Genomic DNA, 17,405 nt, shown 5'->3' on the forward strand with positions numbered 1-17,405 from the left:
GATCACACAGTGCCACAGTGCTGGTACAGGCTGCACCAGTAATCAAAGGTTCCTGCTTCAGGTGTGTCAGCTACAAAGGTCAGCGGGTTTGGTCTGTTTCCCTCTGATGTGATCCTGTTCAGAGTGCAAGATCCTGTTGTATTCCTGCAGTGTTTATTGCTGAAAAATAACGTTCAGGATTGTCGGAGCTCACAGTGCTGAAAAAATGTCAAAGCGTGCTGAGAGTACTGAGCACAGAGGGAAGGCAAAAGTTTTACACAGGAAGGACACAGGTTTTACATGGGAAGTGTTGTCCTTGCGTCACAGCGTTTTGTGCGAGACTCAGATAATCAGGTTTGGGTGTGGGTGTGTGTGATAGCCCTTCAGGGAAGAAATAGGATGCCTGACTCTCAGCGCAGAAAATTACTAACAGAATACATGCAAAGCTGAGAGCTGATAAGATCTCTGTAATCTCCTGCTTAATCTGCTGCCCTCAAGAAAAATCTGTTGACTTTACACACAGGCTGGCCTGAGCACACAGCAGCAAGGCGCTGCCCTGGCTGTGTCTGATAATTAACGGGCTCGCGTTATCCTAGCCGCATGGAATCGCTGCAGCTATACGCTCACACTCGAAATTTCCCCACCCGGTGACCTAAGTAGCACACAGGAGGGGGAAAAATAGATAAATAAAGAGAAAAGAAAGAAAAACAGAGGAAGCCCCGGCCTCCCTCCCACCGCTCCCCCGCGGTGCGGCGCAGCGCCGGGCTGCAGCAGGTGCGCGGGCAGCACCGCGGGGAGCGGGGCCGGCAGCTCCCGGAGCGCGGCGCCCCCTCCCCGGTGCGGGGCGGCCACGTGGAAGCGCGGCTCTCGCCGCCGCCACTTCCTGCTCGCCTCGCCCCGGCCGTGAGACCGGCGGGGAGGCGGCGGCGGCGGCTAACGGGAGGAGGGGAAGAGAGGCGGGGAAGGGGGGAGGTTTTAAGAAAAAAAGAGAAAGGAGGAGGAAAAAAAAAAAAAAAAAAGTTTGTACGCGCGGGCAGGAGGAGAGGCGCAGAGCAGCGGCGGGCGAGGAGCGGGAGCGGCGGCGGCGCCGAGCCGTGCGGGGCGGGGGGCGGAAGCCCGGCGGTGCGCGGGGCCGGGCGCTGCGTGCGCGGCGGCGGGAGGCAGAGGGCGGACGGGAGGATGCGGCTGAAGCTGGGCTTCCTGCTGCGCGCCGTGCTGCTGGCGGGCAGCTTCTTGGGGCTGCTGCTTCTCTGGTCCTCGCTGTCGCCCCGCGCCGAGGAGCCGGCTCCCCCGGGACGGGTGAGTGCGCGGCGGCGGCGCCGGGCGGGAGGGGGCGGCGGGCGGGACGCGGCGGGCGCGGGGCTGCCGGGGGGCGGCCGCCCGGGCCGCGGCCTGCAGGCCCGAGAGGGGAACGCCGAGCCGCGGGGCCGGCCTCCGCCCGGAGCCGCCGGGAGAGCGCCCGCGGCCAGGCAGGGGTCTCCGCGACCCGGCTGGGCCCCGCCGCGGGGTGAGGGCTGCGGGCGGGCAGCGTCCGGGACCGCGGCCCTGCCCGGTTCGGCGGCGCGCCGGGCAGCGGGCGGGTGTCGCTGGGGAGCGCTCATCGCCCGCACAGCCGCTGTGCGCCGCGCGTCCCGCGAGGAGCTGGAGCGTGCCCTAGGGATGCCCCCGAGTAGTCCTTCTGCCGCTGCCCCACAGTTGCCGAGGGCGAGCCGGATTGCGTGAGGGGAGGTGGCGGGTCGGGGGCTCTACGAAAAGGGCGTGGGAAGCTGTGGGATGGGGATGGGCGGCGGTGACGAGGTCCGGGCACGGCGGGGCTGGAGGGGACCGGAGACTCCGGAGCTACTTCAGGGAGTCAGGAGTGGAGATCTGCGGGGCTGTGCCTGTGCCAGCCTCGCCGGGTGACTGCCAGCGGCCCCTGACAGCAGGGTGATGTGTTCTCCCACTGGAAAAGCAGGTGTGGGATGGCTGGTGTGCCTCTTGTAGAAGATGAGCCTGGACAAGATTACTGCAGTCTTGGAAAAGTCGTTATAGTCTACAGTGATTATTTTAAAAGTGATCCCTTATGATGTGTTGGCTAACGATCTCGTCTCTCTGTAGCGGGCTGCTCTGGGTAATTGTCAAAGGGCAGCGAGCTGACATAATTTTTGCAGTTGAACAATGGAAATGATTTTGGACTTCAGCAGATGCTCTGTCTTCTGAAGCTGTTACATTTTGCTGTATCGTGGCAGTTACTGCCGAGATAATGGGCCATCGTGTTTTTTTTTCTTGAGATATACAGTTTATTAAGTGGTGAAGTTCTTGTAATCTGTTTTTTTCAGGCACAACATGGGCTTCTCTGTGTAGGGAGAATTCTTCAGGAATTTTATTTGCAAACCTCCTGAGAAAACATCAAGAAATAAACATTTCGCGTCAAACCGGTTGAATTACTCATCCTGCGTAGGAAAGAGAGCAGACCTGCTGGCGAGCATCCTCTGGGGGAACATGAGTGGTGTGGCACTGCCAAGCAGAGCAGTGCCTGTGCTGGGGTGGCTGCCTTGATGCGCGCAGGTGCTGTAAGGACCCTGCCCCCCTTCTTGCAGGGTGATCACTGGGTACTGGTGAGCTGAAGCCCCATCTAGCTCTGTTGATGCTGGGCCTAATCTGGGAAGCGTTTCTGGTTTGTCCACATGGCAGTGAAGGAGTCGGAAAGCAGCTTTCTGTCCTGGTCACCTCCCTCCTGGCTGGAGGAGGAGGCATCTGTGATAGCCACCTTAGGAAGTAATTTGATTTTTGTTGGGAACAAATATAATTCTCCCAAGTAAACAGTGTCAAAGATAATATCTAAACAGAATACACGGTTCGTTAGCAAGACCAACTATTTACTTTCATCGTGATGTACTCAAGAGCAAGGAACACATTTTATCATCATTCTCAAGGAGATGGCAGTATTATTTGTACACTCATGCCTTGGTCTGCACTCCTCCTCAGCAGCCTCAGGTGACGGGTCCCAGAGAAGCCTCAGTGCCTGGCATGCTTCAAGGCCAGTAGATCCACGGCTGCTGGGCAGGAACACAATGCATGGTGTGTGTCAGCATGAGGGCTGCTGTGCTGCACCTGGAACACACTGTGCATGCCTTGGTACAGTTTCAGCCCTCTGCTGCTCAGGGTGTACTAAGGGCTGGTTCTAAGAGATGTATGGCCTTGCAAGTGTGTGTGTTTGCTCTGCTGTTAGCTGCCAGAAAGTTTGTTAAACCGGAGATGACAGAGTAATTCTTCTTTCCTTACATCACCCTCCTTTGCTTGCGAAGGTCTGCCCAGCAGTAATTCAACTTCTCACAGCTGACCTTGGGCAGCACCATCCCCACTCTGCGCTGTGAGCCCAGGCACGGCTGAGAGCACAATTTTAATAACAGCCAGGCATTAAAGAAACAAAGATGAACAAAGAGCTGCCTTGCTCTTTTTATCTTCGTAGCCATGAATCTTTTCCTGCTTACGGCAGCAAACACGGATGGGATAGACTGTAATACTGAAGATTTTGTAACAGTTTATAATTATGTACCTTTTTCTATATAAAAAAGTACACTCCCTGTTCAAATATTGCTTTTTATTTCCTACCAATCTTAAAAGATTTGAATGAGAAGCTAGATAACTTGAGGTACAGAGCTTCCACAGGAAAAGTGAAAGCGGAGAAGTGGCTATTTAGGAAAGAAATAAAAACATAGTTAATTTTATCCTTCCTTTCTGATAGAAGACTACCACAGATGGATATATTCAGTGCTATTGAGAGTGTGTTCAGAACTTGGGGAAACAACACTTTTCCAGATACTCTGCCTGTAGAGCTCTATTTCTGCAAAATGTCATTCTGGAACAAAATGTGAGGTTCGGGGGTAGGCTGAGTAAATAACAGATCCAGTAGCAGTAAGAACACGTGCTCTCCAGCAGCAAGGATCACAAGGTACCAAAGCATTAGTTGGGGGTACATGCACTCTTCTTTGTAGCTGTGAGAAAAGATTAGACTAAATCTTTATAGGTTATCGCGTACCTGTTGTGGAGTCTCCGGGATGTTTTCTGTTTATGCTTTTCAGAATCAAGGATGATGGTTTTGGAGCCAGCAGGAGACAAGTGAGGCTATTCACTGTAAGAAGATTGCTGCAGGGAGCCCAGCTATGGTGCTTGCTGGTCCCGAGTGAGATATGTTGCTGATTATCAGCCTCGGAGGTACAGCCTTGCAAACTGGTATTGCCAAGGAGAGAATAGGAGCAGGAATGCAGTAGGCAGAGCCAGTGGGCTGAAAAGGTAAAGAAAGATTCAAGGCTGAGAAGTTGAAAGTGGTGTATCTGAGAGGAGCCTGGTGTAAATTTAGTGTAGTGAACTCTCTACGTCTGACCAATTACAAAGAGTTGAAATGACCACATCAATATCGAGATGGTTTCAGTTAATTATGTAATTAGGATTTTATTTATCTGTTTAAGCCTCCTCAAGGCAGTGCTTGAAATACAACTTTGCATGCTCATGGATTATGTGACAGCAGTGTAATTAGTGATCTCCTGCTTCTTCTGATCTTTGTTGGACCGCTGCAAGAAGGTCATAGAAGTTGCCCTGTTTCTTTTCCCATAGGAAGAAGAGATAATAGGAAAGTGGTCCAGCATGTTTTATCATCCGTAGCTCAGGAAGCTCGTAAAAAATGTGTTGCAAGTATGCAGCTGACTTTGCACGGATCAGAAATGTGGTGGTGAGATAGTAAAAACCATGAAATGAATTCTGTATTCTGAACTCTTCTCAAGTGCAGGAAGGAAGACTTCCTGAAACTGAAGCATGTGCTGCATAGCCTGGTATTTAGGAACTGACTACTTCATGTTTGGAACCCTGCAGCGTTCCCCAGTGGCTGGTAGCCCATAGCTGCCTCATCCAGGCCACTGGTGGGCATGCAGGCAAGACTGCAACTGTCACCAGCCACTAGGGCTACGTGCTACAGTTCTCAAGTGGTCACCTGAAAGTGCAGGATTTATGATGTGGGGGAGGAGGAGTTAGGAAAATAAGAAAAGAAAAGCAAATGGAATTTTTCAAAGTTTTCTCATGACACCCCTTCTACCCTCACTTTTAAGGCCACTAATATCCCGTGTGCCTTAGCTGGATTGTCACTGAGGACTTAATGGCAAGTTGCAGACTACACTTGAAGTGTTATTGTGGTTTAAATTAGATTCTTTGCAGTGGAAATCCCGGAGGAAATTCATTGCTCTCCCTTAAGGATTAACAGCAAATGCACTTAGAAGAGAAACTGAGAATTGGGGAATTTGATGTCATTACTGGAGGGAATGCAAGAGCAGAGCTTGGAATCAGATAATAAATCAAATGCAACGGGAGGAGTTGTATTCAGCTGTGATAGGATTCGAGCATAGATTAGAAATCCAAGTGTAAGTCCATGGAGCACCATGGCAAGCAAATGGTCTCCCCACGATTGCTTGCTGTGGTTAGCTGCGCTTCTGCCAGTGTCTTATTTACTGCTTTGCCTTTCTATAGTTGGGTGAGACCTGAGATGGAGAGCACCAGGTTGGCTTTCGCCAATTTTGGTATGGAAATTTTGCACAGAGAGGCAGTGAGCTTGCTGTAGCCTAAGTGCTGCTGTTCTAGCAAGTAAGCTTCACTCCCTCCCTTCCCATTTATCACAGCAGTCTTTAGTATTGCTAGTGACAGTAATAGGCAAAATGTTTTGAGATATTAAATGTTAATTTTTTTTAATGCGTGCTTTCATCTAAATTGGCTTTGAAAAAGCTTGTAAAAGTCTGTCACCCTTGGGAGAGTGTAAAAAGCCCAATCTCTATCTTATTAAAAATGAAGTCTTTTGTCAAATACTTCCAGTTATGTTACAGAATAAATGACCATAAAGTGGTTTTTTGAATAATGTGAAGAAATGAAGAAAGCCCTACATAGTGTCTACAATTTGGATATACATACACAGACTGTATTAAAACTTCCTTGAACTTTTTTTTTTTTTTTTTTTGTCATTGAATCACTACTAATAAGTTAAGTAAATAACTCATTATCTCAAGTCTGTTAATTATGCAGAAAGCTACTCTTCTGTAGGGAGCAGTTTAGCACCATTTAATATGTATGTGACAAGATGCCTATTGTCCTATTCTAGCCCCAAGTATTACCATTTGTGACTAATGTAAATTAAATAACAGCTGAAAAATGACAGATGCTAAGGCTGGTGTTTGCTTTTTAAGAATCCTGTTGCTGGAAAAGAGTTCTTAGTCCAGGAACCTTTGGTGGCATCTTAGTGGCCACGCAGTGGGACATTAAAAATAGCGTGCTATGAAGTCCTTACTTTAAAAGGTCTGAAAATCTAGGTAATGGTTCTGTCTTTATTCTAAAGGAAGTGAATCAGGAGATGGTGGCTGAGCTGAAGCAGTGGAAGTTCTGTTATTATTGAGTTCAGCTATCAGACAGGGCTCAGTGGGTCATTAGGGTGCAGCCCAGAGAGGAGCATTGTGCAGAAGGGTGTGGGGTGTTTCATCAAATGGCCAAGCAGCATGCACCTTCCCAAGCTCTGTAGAGTTAAAATTGCTTGTACTGAGCTGGCATTCCCTAATGAAAAATGACAGTATCTTTGTCCTATTTTTGTCAGATATTAAATCAGCATTACGGGAGACTGCCAAGTGGAAATAGGGCAGGATAAGCTGTTACGTTAATAGGTTTGACTTCTACCTTGGAGGGGGGTGGATGCTTTTTACAGAAAATAGGCCAAATAAACTAAGAGAAGGATTCTGAGTCTGGTAGCAGTTACATTTAATTACTGGATTTCCTCTGTAAGTGTGGAAAAAAAGTCTGCTGTGAACGATTAGTTTAAAAATAGAAACATGCTGCTTAAAAGGCCGCCTCCTCCATCAGCTTTCTTTAATCATTTTCTGAATTAAAGGGAATTTATCCTGCGTGAATCTGCCTTTAACAGCCCACCTCTGCCCTGCAGTGCTCTAGATTTAGGCACTGTTTTGGCGAGTGAGGTATTCTCCCCTTGTGATTAGTAGCAAAACCAAGTCAATGCGTTCAGAAAGCGCAGTGCACCCAACAAATGGGAGCTGTACGCAGCCAGCAGTGTTTGTCTTGGCAACCTGTGATACTGTTCAGGCTTGGATGTTGGGACATGCTGGTCTTTCAGCCAATGCAGGTTTTCAGGGAGAAAATATAAAAGTCAGGGTAGATTTCTGAAAAGTTAAACTGGACATTAGACTTGTGCTCAATAGTGGGTTTCTGGATTAGATTTTTTTTTTTTAGTTTAATTGTAGCATCCTCCTTGAAAGAGTTATGCACCTTTCTGAAGGGCTGTGATTACAAACCAGCTAGAGGAGAAGGGTGATGTTTTTAGTCAGTCTTCAAGTGATGATCTTTATTGTGTTCTTCCAATTTGTGGCTAAATGGTTTTAAAATGTTTGTTTTAATCATTTGATATCTCATTAGAATTGGTAAGTCTGAAATTTGAGAAGTCAAATTCTTTGCTTGCTGCAAGCTATTGATGGAATAGGTTGGTGCTTTCCTGTACATGCACTTCATAGCACAGAATTTCTATTTCCTGAAAACCCATGGAGTTCCCATTTCACTCACTTGCAGAATAACAGTATTTCCTTACCTGGCTATGTAGATGCTACTTTTTGTAATGAAGAGGTGATACTTTAGAAAGGATTGTATCAAGCGGACATATCCGAGGAAAGGAAAGCTGTGGCTTTTCACTGCCACTATTAAGGACAGAAAAATATTAGTCTCTACTCAGCTACCATTTTCATTTCTTTCATTTTCCGACTTCAGTTGCTGCAGGCTAGTAGACATATCACTTTGAAGGCTTTTTTTTCTCCACAAGTAAGCATGCTTTCTTGCAACTCACAAAGCACATGAGGTTTTTTTCCATATTATAATATTGTACTTATTTCAGATTTCTCTATTACTACCTTTTCTTGAATCCTTCATTCTGATCACTGACTTCAGTGACATTTTTTAGTATTGCTCTGGCTTTCTAAGCTGCAGCTCATTTTCTTCTGATTTCCTCATGGAATTCTAGGCTGCAAAGAGCAGCAGCCAGCACTGGTGTGTGGTATACCTCTGAGCAGCAGGAGGGGGTTGGAGAAAGGTATAAGGTAAAGCCAGTATGCTAGTTTATATGCTGTTTACATTTGGAAAACTTTCTTTACAGCTGAAGATCTCAATATATAACTGTTAGCGAAATTAAAGCATGAGCAGATGGTGCTCTGCCCACAAAATTTCTTACTTGTTTTGTTGTCTTAAAAAAAAAATTTGGCAATGAAAGTGACTTAGCAATAACTGTTCTGACTTAATGCTGATTATTTGAATAAAGCAGACAGTATTATGTTAGCATATTTTAGAAAAAAAAATGCAATATTTTGAACAAAATTGAATAGTTTTTTTCATAGTTGAACATTTTTGTCAGAACTTCAGGATTAAAAATTGCTTTGTTTATAACCTGTCGTAGAAGATTTCCCTTTGAAAGATGACTAGAAAACCATGAATAGCATTTCAATAGGATTGAAGCATAGCAGGATTCCATTTTATTGCTCATTTCCTGCCTTTATGGATTTGAGATATTTAAGCAGTGCCTTTATTTTGAACTAGTTAATAAGAATTCAGCAGTGTCAATCAAGGAGGTATTTATTATTTTATTGTGTTCATTTGTTGTAGAAAATGCATCATCTAATAACATCTGAAATTAAAACAAGAAAAAAACCAAGAGACCAAGTGTCTGGGATGGTAATGCCATGAGCTTTCTATTTTTCCTATCACTGAAGGAATAACAAAAAAGACAATATTGAGATAACATGTTCTTCATAGAAAATAAATTGTTCTCTTCATGCTTTAGTCTTGAAATGTGATTTGCTACACATGCACTTAAATGAGGCCTTGAAGTCAGCTCTTCAAGGCTTGTATATATGTCCTTTATAAGCAATGCATGTGTCAGTGTGCATTTATCATGCATCTTAGATTGCTTCACCTGCTAAGCTTCTGGTAATCCATCTCCCCAGTGTTATTCTAATATGCCAAAGTCTTCTGAAATGCTTTAAACAGCATCTATGAAATATGTTGTTGTTTTTTCTCACCTCTTCCATGTATCCCACCTTTATTTTCTTCCCCTCTATGAAATATCCTTCTCCTGGGCAGAACCAAGACATTCACTAATGCTTAGGTTAAAGTCAGTGGTCTGCCTAGGTGGAAAAGGGGGATGGTAGAGGGGATTTAGATTTTGGTTGTTGCTTGTTTTTTCTGATGGAAGAATGGCTTTTAGTGGTTGTTTGTAAGTGTATTCTAGTTGTGGATGTGCAGGCAATTGCCTGCTTCTCATCGGAAAGTGTTTAGCCAGCAATTCTCAAAACAAAAGGATACTGTGTGGGTTTCCTGTGCGTCACCTCATACTAAAGGGACAAAAGAATCCCTCTTGTACTACTTCTTGTGGACCATCAGCTCGAAATGCTAATATTTCTCCCTCAACCTCTGAAGTAAGACTGAGTGACCAAGATGTCCAAGAGCTGAAGTCTCCTTGTACCTTCTTTCTCTCTCTGTTTTCTAATGTAAAATGTTCGTCTTGAAGACTTGCTTATTTTTCAGCAATGTACAGCAATGTAGTTTTAGGAGAGATTGGGCTGAGGAAGACTACTGATTGGACAGCAAGGCCATGAAGCTGTTTAACAGCAGTGGTGAGTTCTTCCTGGCAATGGATGAAGAGACACTTGAGTAAGAATCCAAAGTGGTGATACCATAGCCATTATCTGGTGTGGAGAAACAAAAAGGCCAAGATACAGAATCATCATCTTAGTGAACAGACTTGCCTTTTCCATGGGTAGCCAGTCAGTCAGTCACTTCTCAGGTGGCTGCCAGATTTTCCTCCTGTTGTTATCTTCTACCAAGACTTGTGATGACAGGGGAGCTGTCAAGCTGTTTTGATAAAAGGGAGCAGTCTGCCAGGATAGTTCATGTAGCCTTTAATCTTTGTGTATGCCTGAGGGGCCTTGGGAAAAGGAAGATGGCAGGGAGCAGACTGGATTAATTTTTCTGGATGAAATGGATATATCCTAGGGGTTGGCCTACTTTAAAATAATGAGAATTCTTTGAAACGTGCTGTCCTTGAGCGCATTTTCTGTCCTACGTTGCCTTTCTCTGATTCCACTATGCCTGTGTATTGTGGTTGGGGCTTGCAAGAGATGCTTTCTGCCTCTCTGGGAGGTGGTTATTTTGAGGATATTTTCCAACAGTGCGTATGTCTAAACCCAAGGTAGCTTAACTATATGTGTGCAGCAAAATGCACATCAGGACACATAGTCAGATGCACTTAGTTACTGTCAACTAAGCAGCCTCTCACTTCTCAGCAGAATACTAAGGCATGGGATCTTGGTGTAATTTTATATTTACAGAAATTGAAAAGCTATCTTTTTGCCATAAAAATTAACTTTTTAAAAATAGTTCTGTATGATCACGTTGGGTGACTAAGGTATGATGGGATCTGCACTAAGAAGCTTGATATTGATTGCTGATTGACTGCAGCCAGCACAAGTCTACGTTACTATAATGACATGCACTGACTTTTGCAAGTTCACCTTCGTATTCACTCTCATCCTAACGTGAATACCTCAATTATGCTTTTTTTTTCCCTTTTCAATTTTATTTTCCTTGTTAATTCCTTATTGGGATTTAGGGATTTTAATTAAGCTTATTCTCATGACCCTCAGCATGAAGTCAGCTCTTCAGAGCATGCATATACATCCTTTATAAGCCATGCAGCAACTTAATAGTTTTCTTCAGTTGCAATGTAAGATATTACATTGAATATCTGAAAGGTAGGAAGAAAGACAAATGATTAGAATACCTCTCTTGATTTTAGCTTGAGTAATAGCTTGGGCAGTCTATCTTCTGACTGGTTTTTCACAGGATATAAAATGGTAATTTTTAATGGAAAAAAACCTATTCCTTTATAAACTCTGCAACTCAAGTCTAGGATTACAGAAGTCTTTACAGCCTTAAATGCTAAGCACCAAAGTTCCCATTGATAGACTTGGCCCATTAATATTACTGCAAAGGAGATATTTTATTTTTGAACAGGTTTCATTTTGCATGATATTTTCAAGACTTTAGTCTACTAAAAACTTGTCAAAATACAGTTTGTATTTTAATCCCAACAGTCCTGATTTTCAGGAATATTCACAGCTGTTAATTTCTAAGAAAAAAAAAAAAACCTCTTGTATATTAATGTGGTTTATCTAACAACCACAATTCACTTTTTAATATTACCAAAGGCATAATGTTCCAAACAAAACTTATTATACTTTTAGCTCAGTGCTTTAAAAATATGTTTTAGTAGCTTAACTAGGTAGTCTTGACTCTGATGTCTTAAAATGTTCATCAGTGAGAATACTTTCAAGTATCTGAAATAATTGTATTTTATCATCTTCCTTTTTTCATTCCCAAACCAGAGATTTGCTAAGTGGAGAGTGAAATTCTTCTGTACATTTACTAAAAGGCATGTATCAGGGCTGCTCCAAAAGCAATGCTTTCTGTTTTATTACGTTGACCCACGGTGTCAGAGGCCACTGTTGGTAGTACACTGGTAGAGGTTGAATCAATATTCATCATTCCCATCAATATTCCATGACATGTTGTTGCTATGTGACAGATGGTGGAAGAGGGACAGCCTGCCGGAATGGCATTTGACATGGAAGTGTGTGTGAAGCAAAGGGGTGGAACTGAATTCTTCCTTAATGAAGAAATGGCACCCATTGATATTTGTTGACTCTCACTGAACATTTATGGAGGCCGAGCAGTGGATGTGAGCACAGTAAGGTGGAGGATGCTGCATTTCAGCACTGGTGACAGCGACATCAAAGCCACATTCCAGATGACCATGCACAGCTGTCACACTACAAAATGAAGAGCGTCTTAATCAGCATGTCTGTGTGAATCCACTAACAGTGGTGACTATGTTGAAAAATAGTGTTTTGTAGCTGACAATGTGCTCTATCAGTTATTGTGCTCTTTGTAGCTGTAGCTTACATGCAAATAAATAGGAGGTGTAGCTTTTGGAGTGACCTATGTGCTTTTATTTTTAAGATCAGTTTTACTTATAATAAAGTTAAGTTTTCAACTACAGAGTCAGTGCCTTGCAGCTGAATCAGTTAAATATTCATCTCTGCAGTTGTATGTAGCTGGCTTTCTGTAAGTCACTTTGGCTATAAAAGCGTAAGTTTACAATCTGTGTGTATTCTCAGAGCGCTGTTCATGTTCTAGCACCAATTCAACAACTTTGTGCAAGGAAGACCATTTTCTCTTCTGCATGTGTTTGTTAATCTTGTCAGGCATTTATGTTGCTTAACTTTTTCTGTGCTGCATTGGCTGTAGAAATTAAAGAAACCTTGAAATGTATAAGAATGACCTGTTTTGATTACTCCATAGTTTGATAACCAATGCTGGCTTTGTCCCAGTGCAAATGCTCTGTTTATGAGGGTGGATAGTGATAAGACAAGGAGGAATGATTTTAAACCGAGACACATGGGATATTAGGAAGAAGTTTTTCACACAAAGGGTGGTGACGCAGTGGAACAGGTTGCCGAAGGAGGTTGTGGATGCCCCATTCCTGAAGGTATTCAAGGCCAGGCTGGATGTGGCTCTAAGCAGCCTGTCTAGTGGTTGTTGACCCTGTCTGTGGCAGGGGGGCTGAAACTAGGTGGTCTTTGAGGTCCTTTTCAACCCAGGCCATGCTAAGATTCTGTGATTCAATGAAAAAGCTCCACAGTGTCTGTTTCTTTCATGCATTTTACAGACTAATTGCAACCCCATGTTAGTGGATGGTATTTGTGAATGGGAAACTACATGTCAGTGTGACAACAAGGTTTATTTCTCTGAAGTATTATTTATATCATTAACACTTAAATGTACATGAAATTGGTGGAAGCTTTTTGTTTGAGTGAGAGGTGAGATGTTTTTTTTCTGTAACACATTTTGCTTTTGAAGGTTTTTTTGTTGTTGTTGTTGTTGTTTGATTTCACAGTTACTTAGATTAATTTTGTCTGTAGTCTGAGGAGATGTGGCCAGCCCTAGATTGGTATGTTCCTTAATGCCCTTTCTTATCTAGCTCTAGAGGTGTAAAAGATTGGATGTAAAGTGAAAAATCACCTGCTAATTCTGTTTAATTTTTTATTGTATGTGGAAGGGAGTTCTGCCTGATGCTTGGGTGCTTTTCTCAAGAAAAACATGGTACTTTAGAAAAACACGTTCAAATCATAACACTGTAAAAGTGACTTCTTTTTTGTGAGAACTCCTACCGACACTTGGGAGCTTTCCCCAAAAAGTAACCACACCGTGCAGGGACAGCTGCTGGACATACACATCTTCTCCCCAAATTGAAGAACATGCAACTCTCTTTTGTTCTATAAGAAGGTGAAAATGTTTGCTTTCTTTAAGCGTACTTCTGTTTTAGAAGAAATAGGACAAAAGAGAGATCCATGCTTAAAGCATAACTGTTTCTCCTGCATTACCATTGCCATTGACCATCGAAAACACTGGAAGAACACTTGGATTTCTAGGGAATGTGAACAGCAAGCATTGGCTCAGCCCACCTCAGGCAAAGTGTTTCATTGTTGAAGACTTTCCTTGAGCAGGAATGCTTGTGTTACTTCTGGTTTCTGTGACCGGGATAGGGCCTGGGTGTGGCAGCTACTCAGAAAACTGTACAGCTGGGCAAGCCTGCATTTTTTTCTGATGATCTTATTGCACCACATCTATCTGCTTTTGTGCGTCCAGTTCCTCAGTGCAGCGCAGGGGTCTTCTCTGAGGGAGCAGAAAGGCTTAGAAAGAGAGAGGCACTCTTGTACCTTTTAATTAAAATAAACAAAACAAACCCTGAAAGAAAAAAATAGCAACAGTCAGCCCCCCTGCTAAGCCAAGCAGCTGCTCTCATGCCAGACTGGAGGTAATTTTTCTCCTGGGTGCCCCTGGAGGTGCTGAGGAGGGCTTTGAGGATAGCTAGAAATAACTCCAGTTTTTTGTATATTTTGGTGCTAGGGCACAAGCTTGTCTGTATTTTTCAGCTTCCATGGCTGTTTTTTTTCATGTTCCCATTTGAACTGTCAGCACTGGTGTTCACCCTGCTTATGGATGCCAGGTTCCTTTGGCTTGCCTGCATGGCTTGCTTTGGGGAGTCATTGATCCAGCTCCACGTGCAGACATAGAGGTGCTTGTGTTGGCACACAGAGGGGATAAAAATGTGTAGAGGAGAGAAGTAAAGCATTCATCTTACTCTCGAACAGTGGCTAGAAAAATTACCAAACATCCAGCATCTATCAGGCAGAATTTTAAATCCACAACAAATTAGAGAAAATAAAAATGCAAAGGCAGCTCCACCGCATCAGCTAAGATCAGTATTTTTCATTTATTTGTTCAGCAAGTCCTAGGTTTATCTTATAATTCATTTTCATGATGTTCCACTGTTCACCTTGCAGCAGAGATAAAAAAATATCACCTTCAGGTCTTACTGTATCAGCGTATCTACAATCTCGGGAAGATAAATGTCAGTGTAATGCATCACAGTATTGACATTCTGAAGTATTCCAAACTTTCCTTTTTAAATAAAGCAGGGAAGCAAGACTTGAGTACCTATACTCAGTAGGAAGAATAAGCAAGTGATTTTTTCTTTTTTTTTTTCCTTCACATTTAATACAAGTCTGAGTTCCTTTACAAATCTGCAGCTATGTCATACTGCCGAGAATTACATAACTGGAAATGCCGTACTGAACAAAGGAAAACATGCTGTCTCCAGGTAAAATATTATGTCTGAAGTGACTTCTATTGCTTGTGGCTTTCAACTGCTAAAGACTAAACTAAAGAGATGAGAGTTCCTGCTATTCATGTTCTGTTGAAATTGTTAGAAATGAAAAGCTGAATAGTAGCTTATTTTTAAGCTGAATTAAATGCAAAGTGGAAAAAAAAAAATACTTGGCTTTAATGAAGTCAAGAAGACAATCCCATTTTTTTCTATAGGACCATAGGATAGCTCAAGCTGGAAGGGAATTCAAGAGGTTCAGCCTCTTGCTCAAAACAGGGTCAGCCATGGGGTCAGACAGGTTGCTCAGGGCTTTGTCTGGTCGGGTCTTAAAAGCCTCCAAGGAGGGAAACTTCATGACCTTTCAGTCTACCTTGTTGCAGTGCTAGGCTGTGGTCATGGTGAGAATTTTTCTTGTATCTAGTTGGGTATTTCCAACAATTTCTTTAAAGTATCAGCTGACCTCTTCATCACTTCCTGGTGTTCTTAGTTCACCCAAGTTTTAAAACTTTAAAATTCTTTAGTTATACTTTTTTTTTTAATTACTTTTTTGTGTGTGTTGGTTTGGGGTTTTTATTTATTTTTTGTTTGCTAGGACTGTTGAGTGGAATAGGGATTTAATCATAATTACACCTCACTAATATCTTTTCAATGCTAGAAGTAGCAAGTAAAGGCCATAGTTTTCCTAACTGCAGTCATTAGCACCTCCAGTTGATGCCTACATGCTTTCATATATGCTTAGTGTTTATGGTAATCGCTACAGCTACCAGCAGTTTTATGGAGGCAGATAGAACCTGAAAAAAGGTTTGCAGTCATTCTTGGATCAATTTTTAACTAAAATTCCATTCTAGTTATTTATATAGAGAGTTTGATTTGCCAAGATTTCTGAGTTCATAAGAAAAAATCTTTACAATAAATCAGCATTTGTTAAAAAGATTGCAATTCTTCAAATTTCAAATATTTCTTGATATTCTGTTTCAGTGATGGGGATTAGACCCAGTGCTGTGAATACTGACTCCATTTGTTGCAAGCAGGGAGGGTCCATGTGTGTCTTTTTGTCTGCTGCATGTAGAACTAATATAAACAGTAGATTGCTACAGTCACCTACTGCTGATTTGAATGCAAGAAATTGCAGCAGGCAGTAAGAGGCACTTTTGTATTAAAGCCCATGTTAAAAAAGGAAAAAAGTCTCTTAATGCTGATTGAAATTCTTGTCACTTAAAAGGTAGAATGTTTGTGAACTGCAGTATGTCTGATGTCTGGTGCTTTATACCAGTGTCTCTGAGGAGCTGAGAATGACAGTGTGTACCCTGTAAATCCAGTGCTCCCTATGATTTCTAACAGTGTTTCCTGGTTTGGAGGGAGAGAGGAAAAGAGAGCAGCTGCTGGAGTTTGAGGCTTATTTCTTACAGTTGCTTCTTGACCAAGGGATTGGTACACACAGGTAGATGATGTTTATTCATATTTTCTCCAGTCCTGTGGTCAGAAATACCAGCCTGATTGTACCTGAGCTGAGTCATGTGAAAATTTTCCTCAGAATGGTTTTTCAGATGTAGGCAGAAGCCTCAAAGGGTGTTTAGGGTTTGGGGCTGAACCATATTGTCCCAATAAAGGTAAGCAGGTAGGATGCCAGGTCCCAAAGCCAGCTTCGAGATAAAGATTTGAATGCCAGTCTTGGGCAGATTCGTTCTGAGATTGTTTGTACCACTGCAGGTCACCAGCACTAACCAAGTAAAAGTCAAGGCAGTCTGCTTTTTGAGCTCCAGCAGCAGCATGTCTGCTTATTAGAATTCATGGTCTCACTATGAGCACGGTGACTTTCCTAGTCAAAAGAAAAGATACTGCATGGAAAGCATGAGCTGAGTGCTAGTCTGGAAGGGTGGTGGAGAGCAGGGTACAACAGACCAGAGATCTGTTCAAAGAAGTTTGTGGATTATGTTATTGCTGACTATCTAAAAGATGCAAAGAATATGACTGTGTTCACACATGATATGGTTCTTAAAGCAAAGCTATGAAAGATGTTTTGACATTCCTTACAGAATTACAGAATTGCAGGGGTTGGGAAGTGCCTCAAGAGATCATCGATCAAGTCCAACCCCCATGCTAAAGCAGGTTCTCTGCAATAGGTTACACAGGTAGGCATCCAGATGGGTTTCCATAGCAGGAGACTCCACAACCTCCCTGGGCAACCTGTTCCAGTGCTCCGTCAATCTTACCATAAAGAAGTTCTCCACATGTTTGTATGGAATTTTGTATGTTCAAGTTTTCGGCCATTGCTCCTTGTCCTATTGCTGCACACCACTCAGAAGAGTCTGGCCTCATCCATTTGCATCCTACCTCACTTTAGATATTTATAAACATTAATCATATTACCCTCAGTCTTCTTTTCCCCAGGCTGAACAGACCTAAGTCACTCAGCCTTTCCTCATACGGGAGATGCTCCAGGCCCTTGATCATTTTTGTGGCCCTCCTGGACTCCTAGGAGATCCCTGTCTTTTTTTTAACTGAGGAACCCAGAACTAGACACAGTATTCTAAGTGTGGCCTCACCAGGCATAGGAGAGGGGGAGGATCACCTCCCTCAACCTTCTGGCCATGCTCTTTTTAGTGTACCCCAGAGTACCATTGACCTTCATGGC

The 17,405-nt window shown here is 43.2% G+C and overlaps 1 protein-coding gene across 2 annotated transcripts in view; it reads left to right on the forward strand.

Annotated features, from left to right (window-relative positions):
- The first annotated feature begins 887 nt into the window (after positions 1 to 887).
- GALNT7 (polypeptide N-acetylgalactosaminyltransferase 7) overlaps positions 888 to 17,405 on the forward strand; it is a 68,101-nt gene continuing 51,583 nt past the window's right edge. Inside the window, exon 1 of one of the 2 annotated variants that reach the window (XM_031607565.2) lies at positions 888 to 1,278. In XM_031607565.2, coding sequence (XP_031463425.1) covers positions 1,159 to 1,278 — 120 coding nt within the window. In that variant the 5' untranslated portion in view covers positions 888 to 1,158. The remainder of the gene's footprint in view (positions 1,279 to 17,405) is intronic. The other variant, XM_031607566.2, reaches the window with a different exon arrangement.

The sequence above is a fragment of the Phasianus colchicus genome, chromosome 4, assembly GCF_987193195.1.
Source record: "Phasianus colchicus chromosome 4, bPhaCol1.hap1.1, whole genome shotgun sequence".
In the NCBI taxonomy this organism is placed as follows: Eukaryota; Metazoa; Chordata; class Aves; order Galliformes; family Phasianidae; genus Phasianus; species Phasianus colchicus.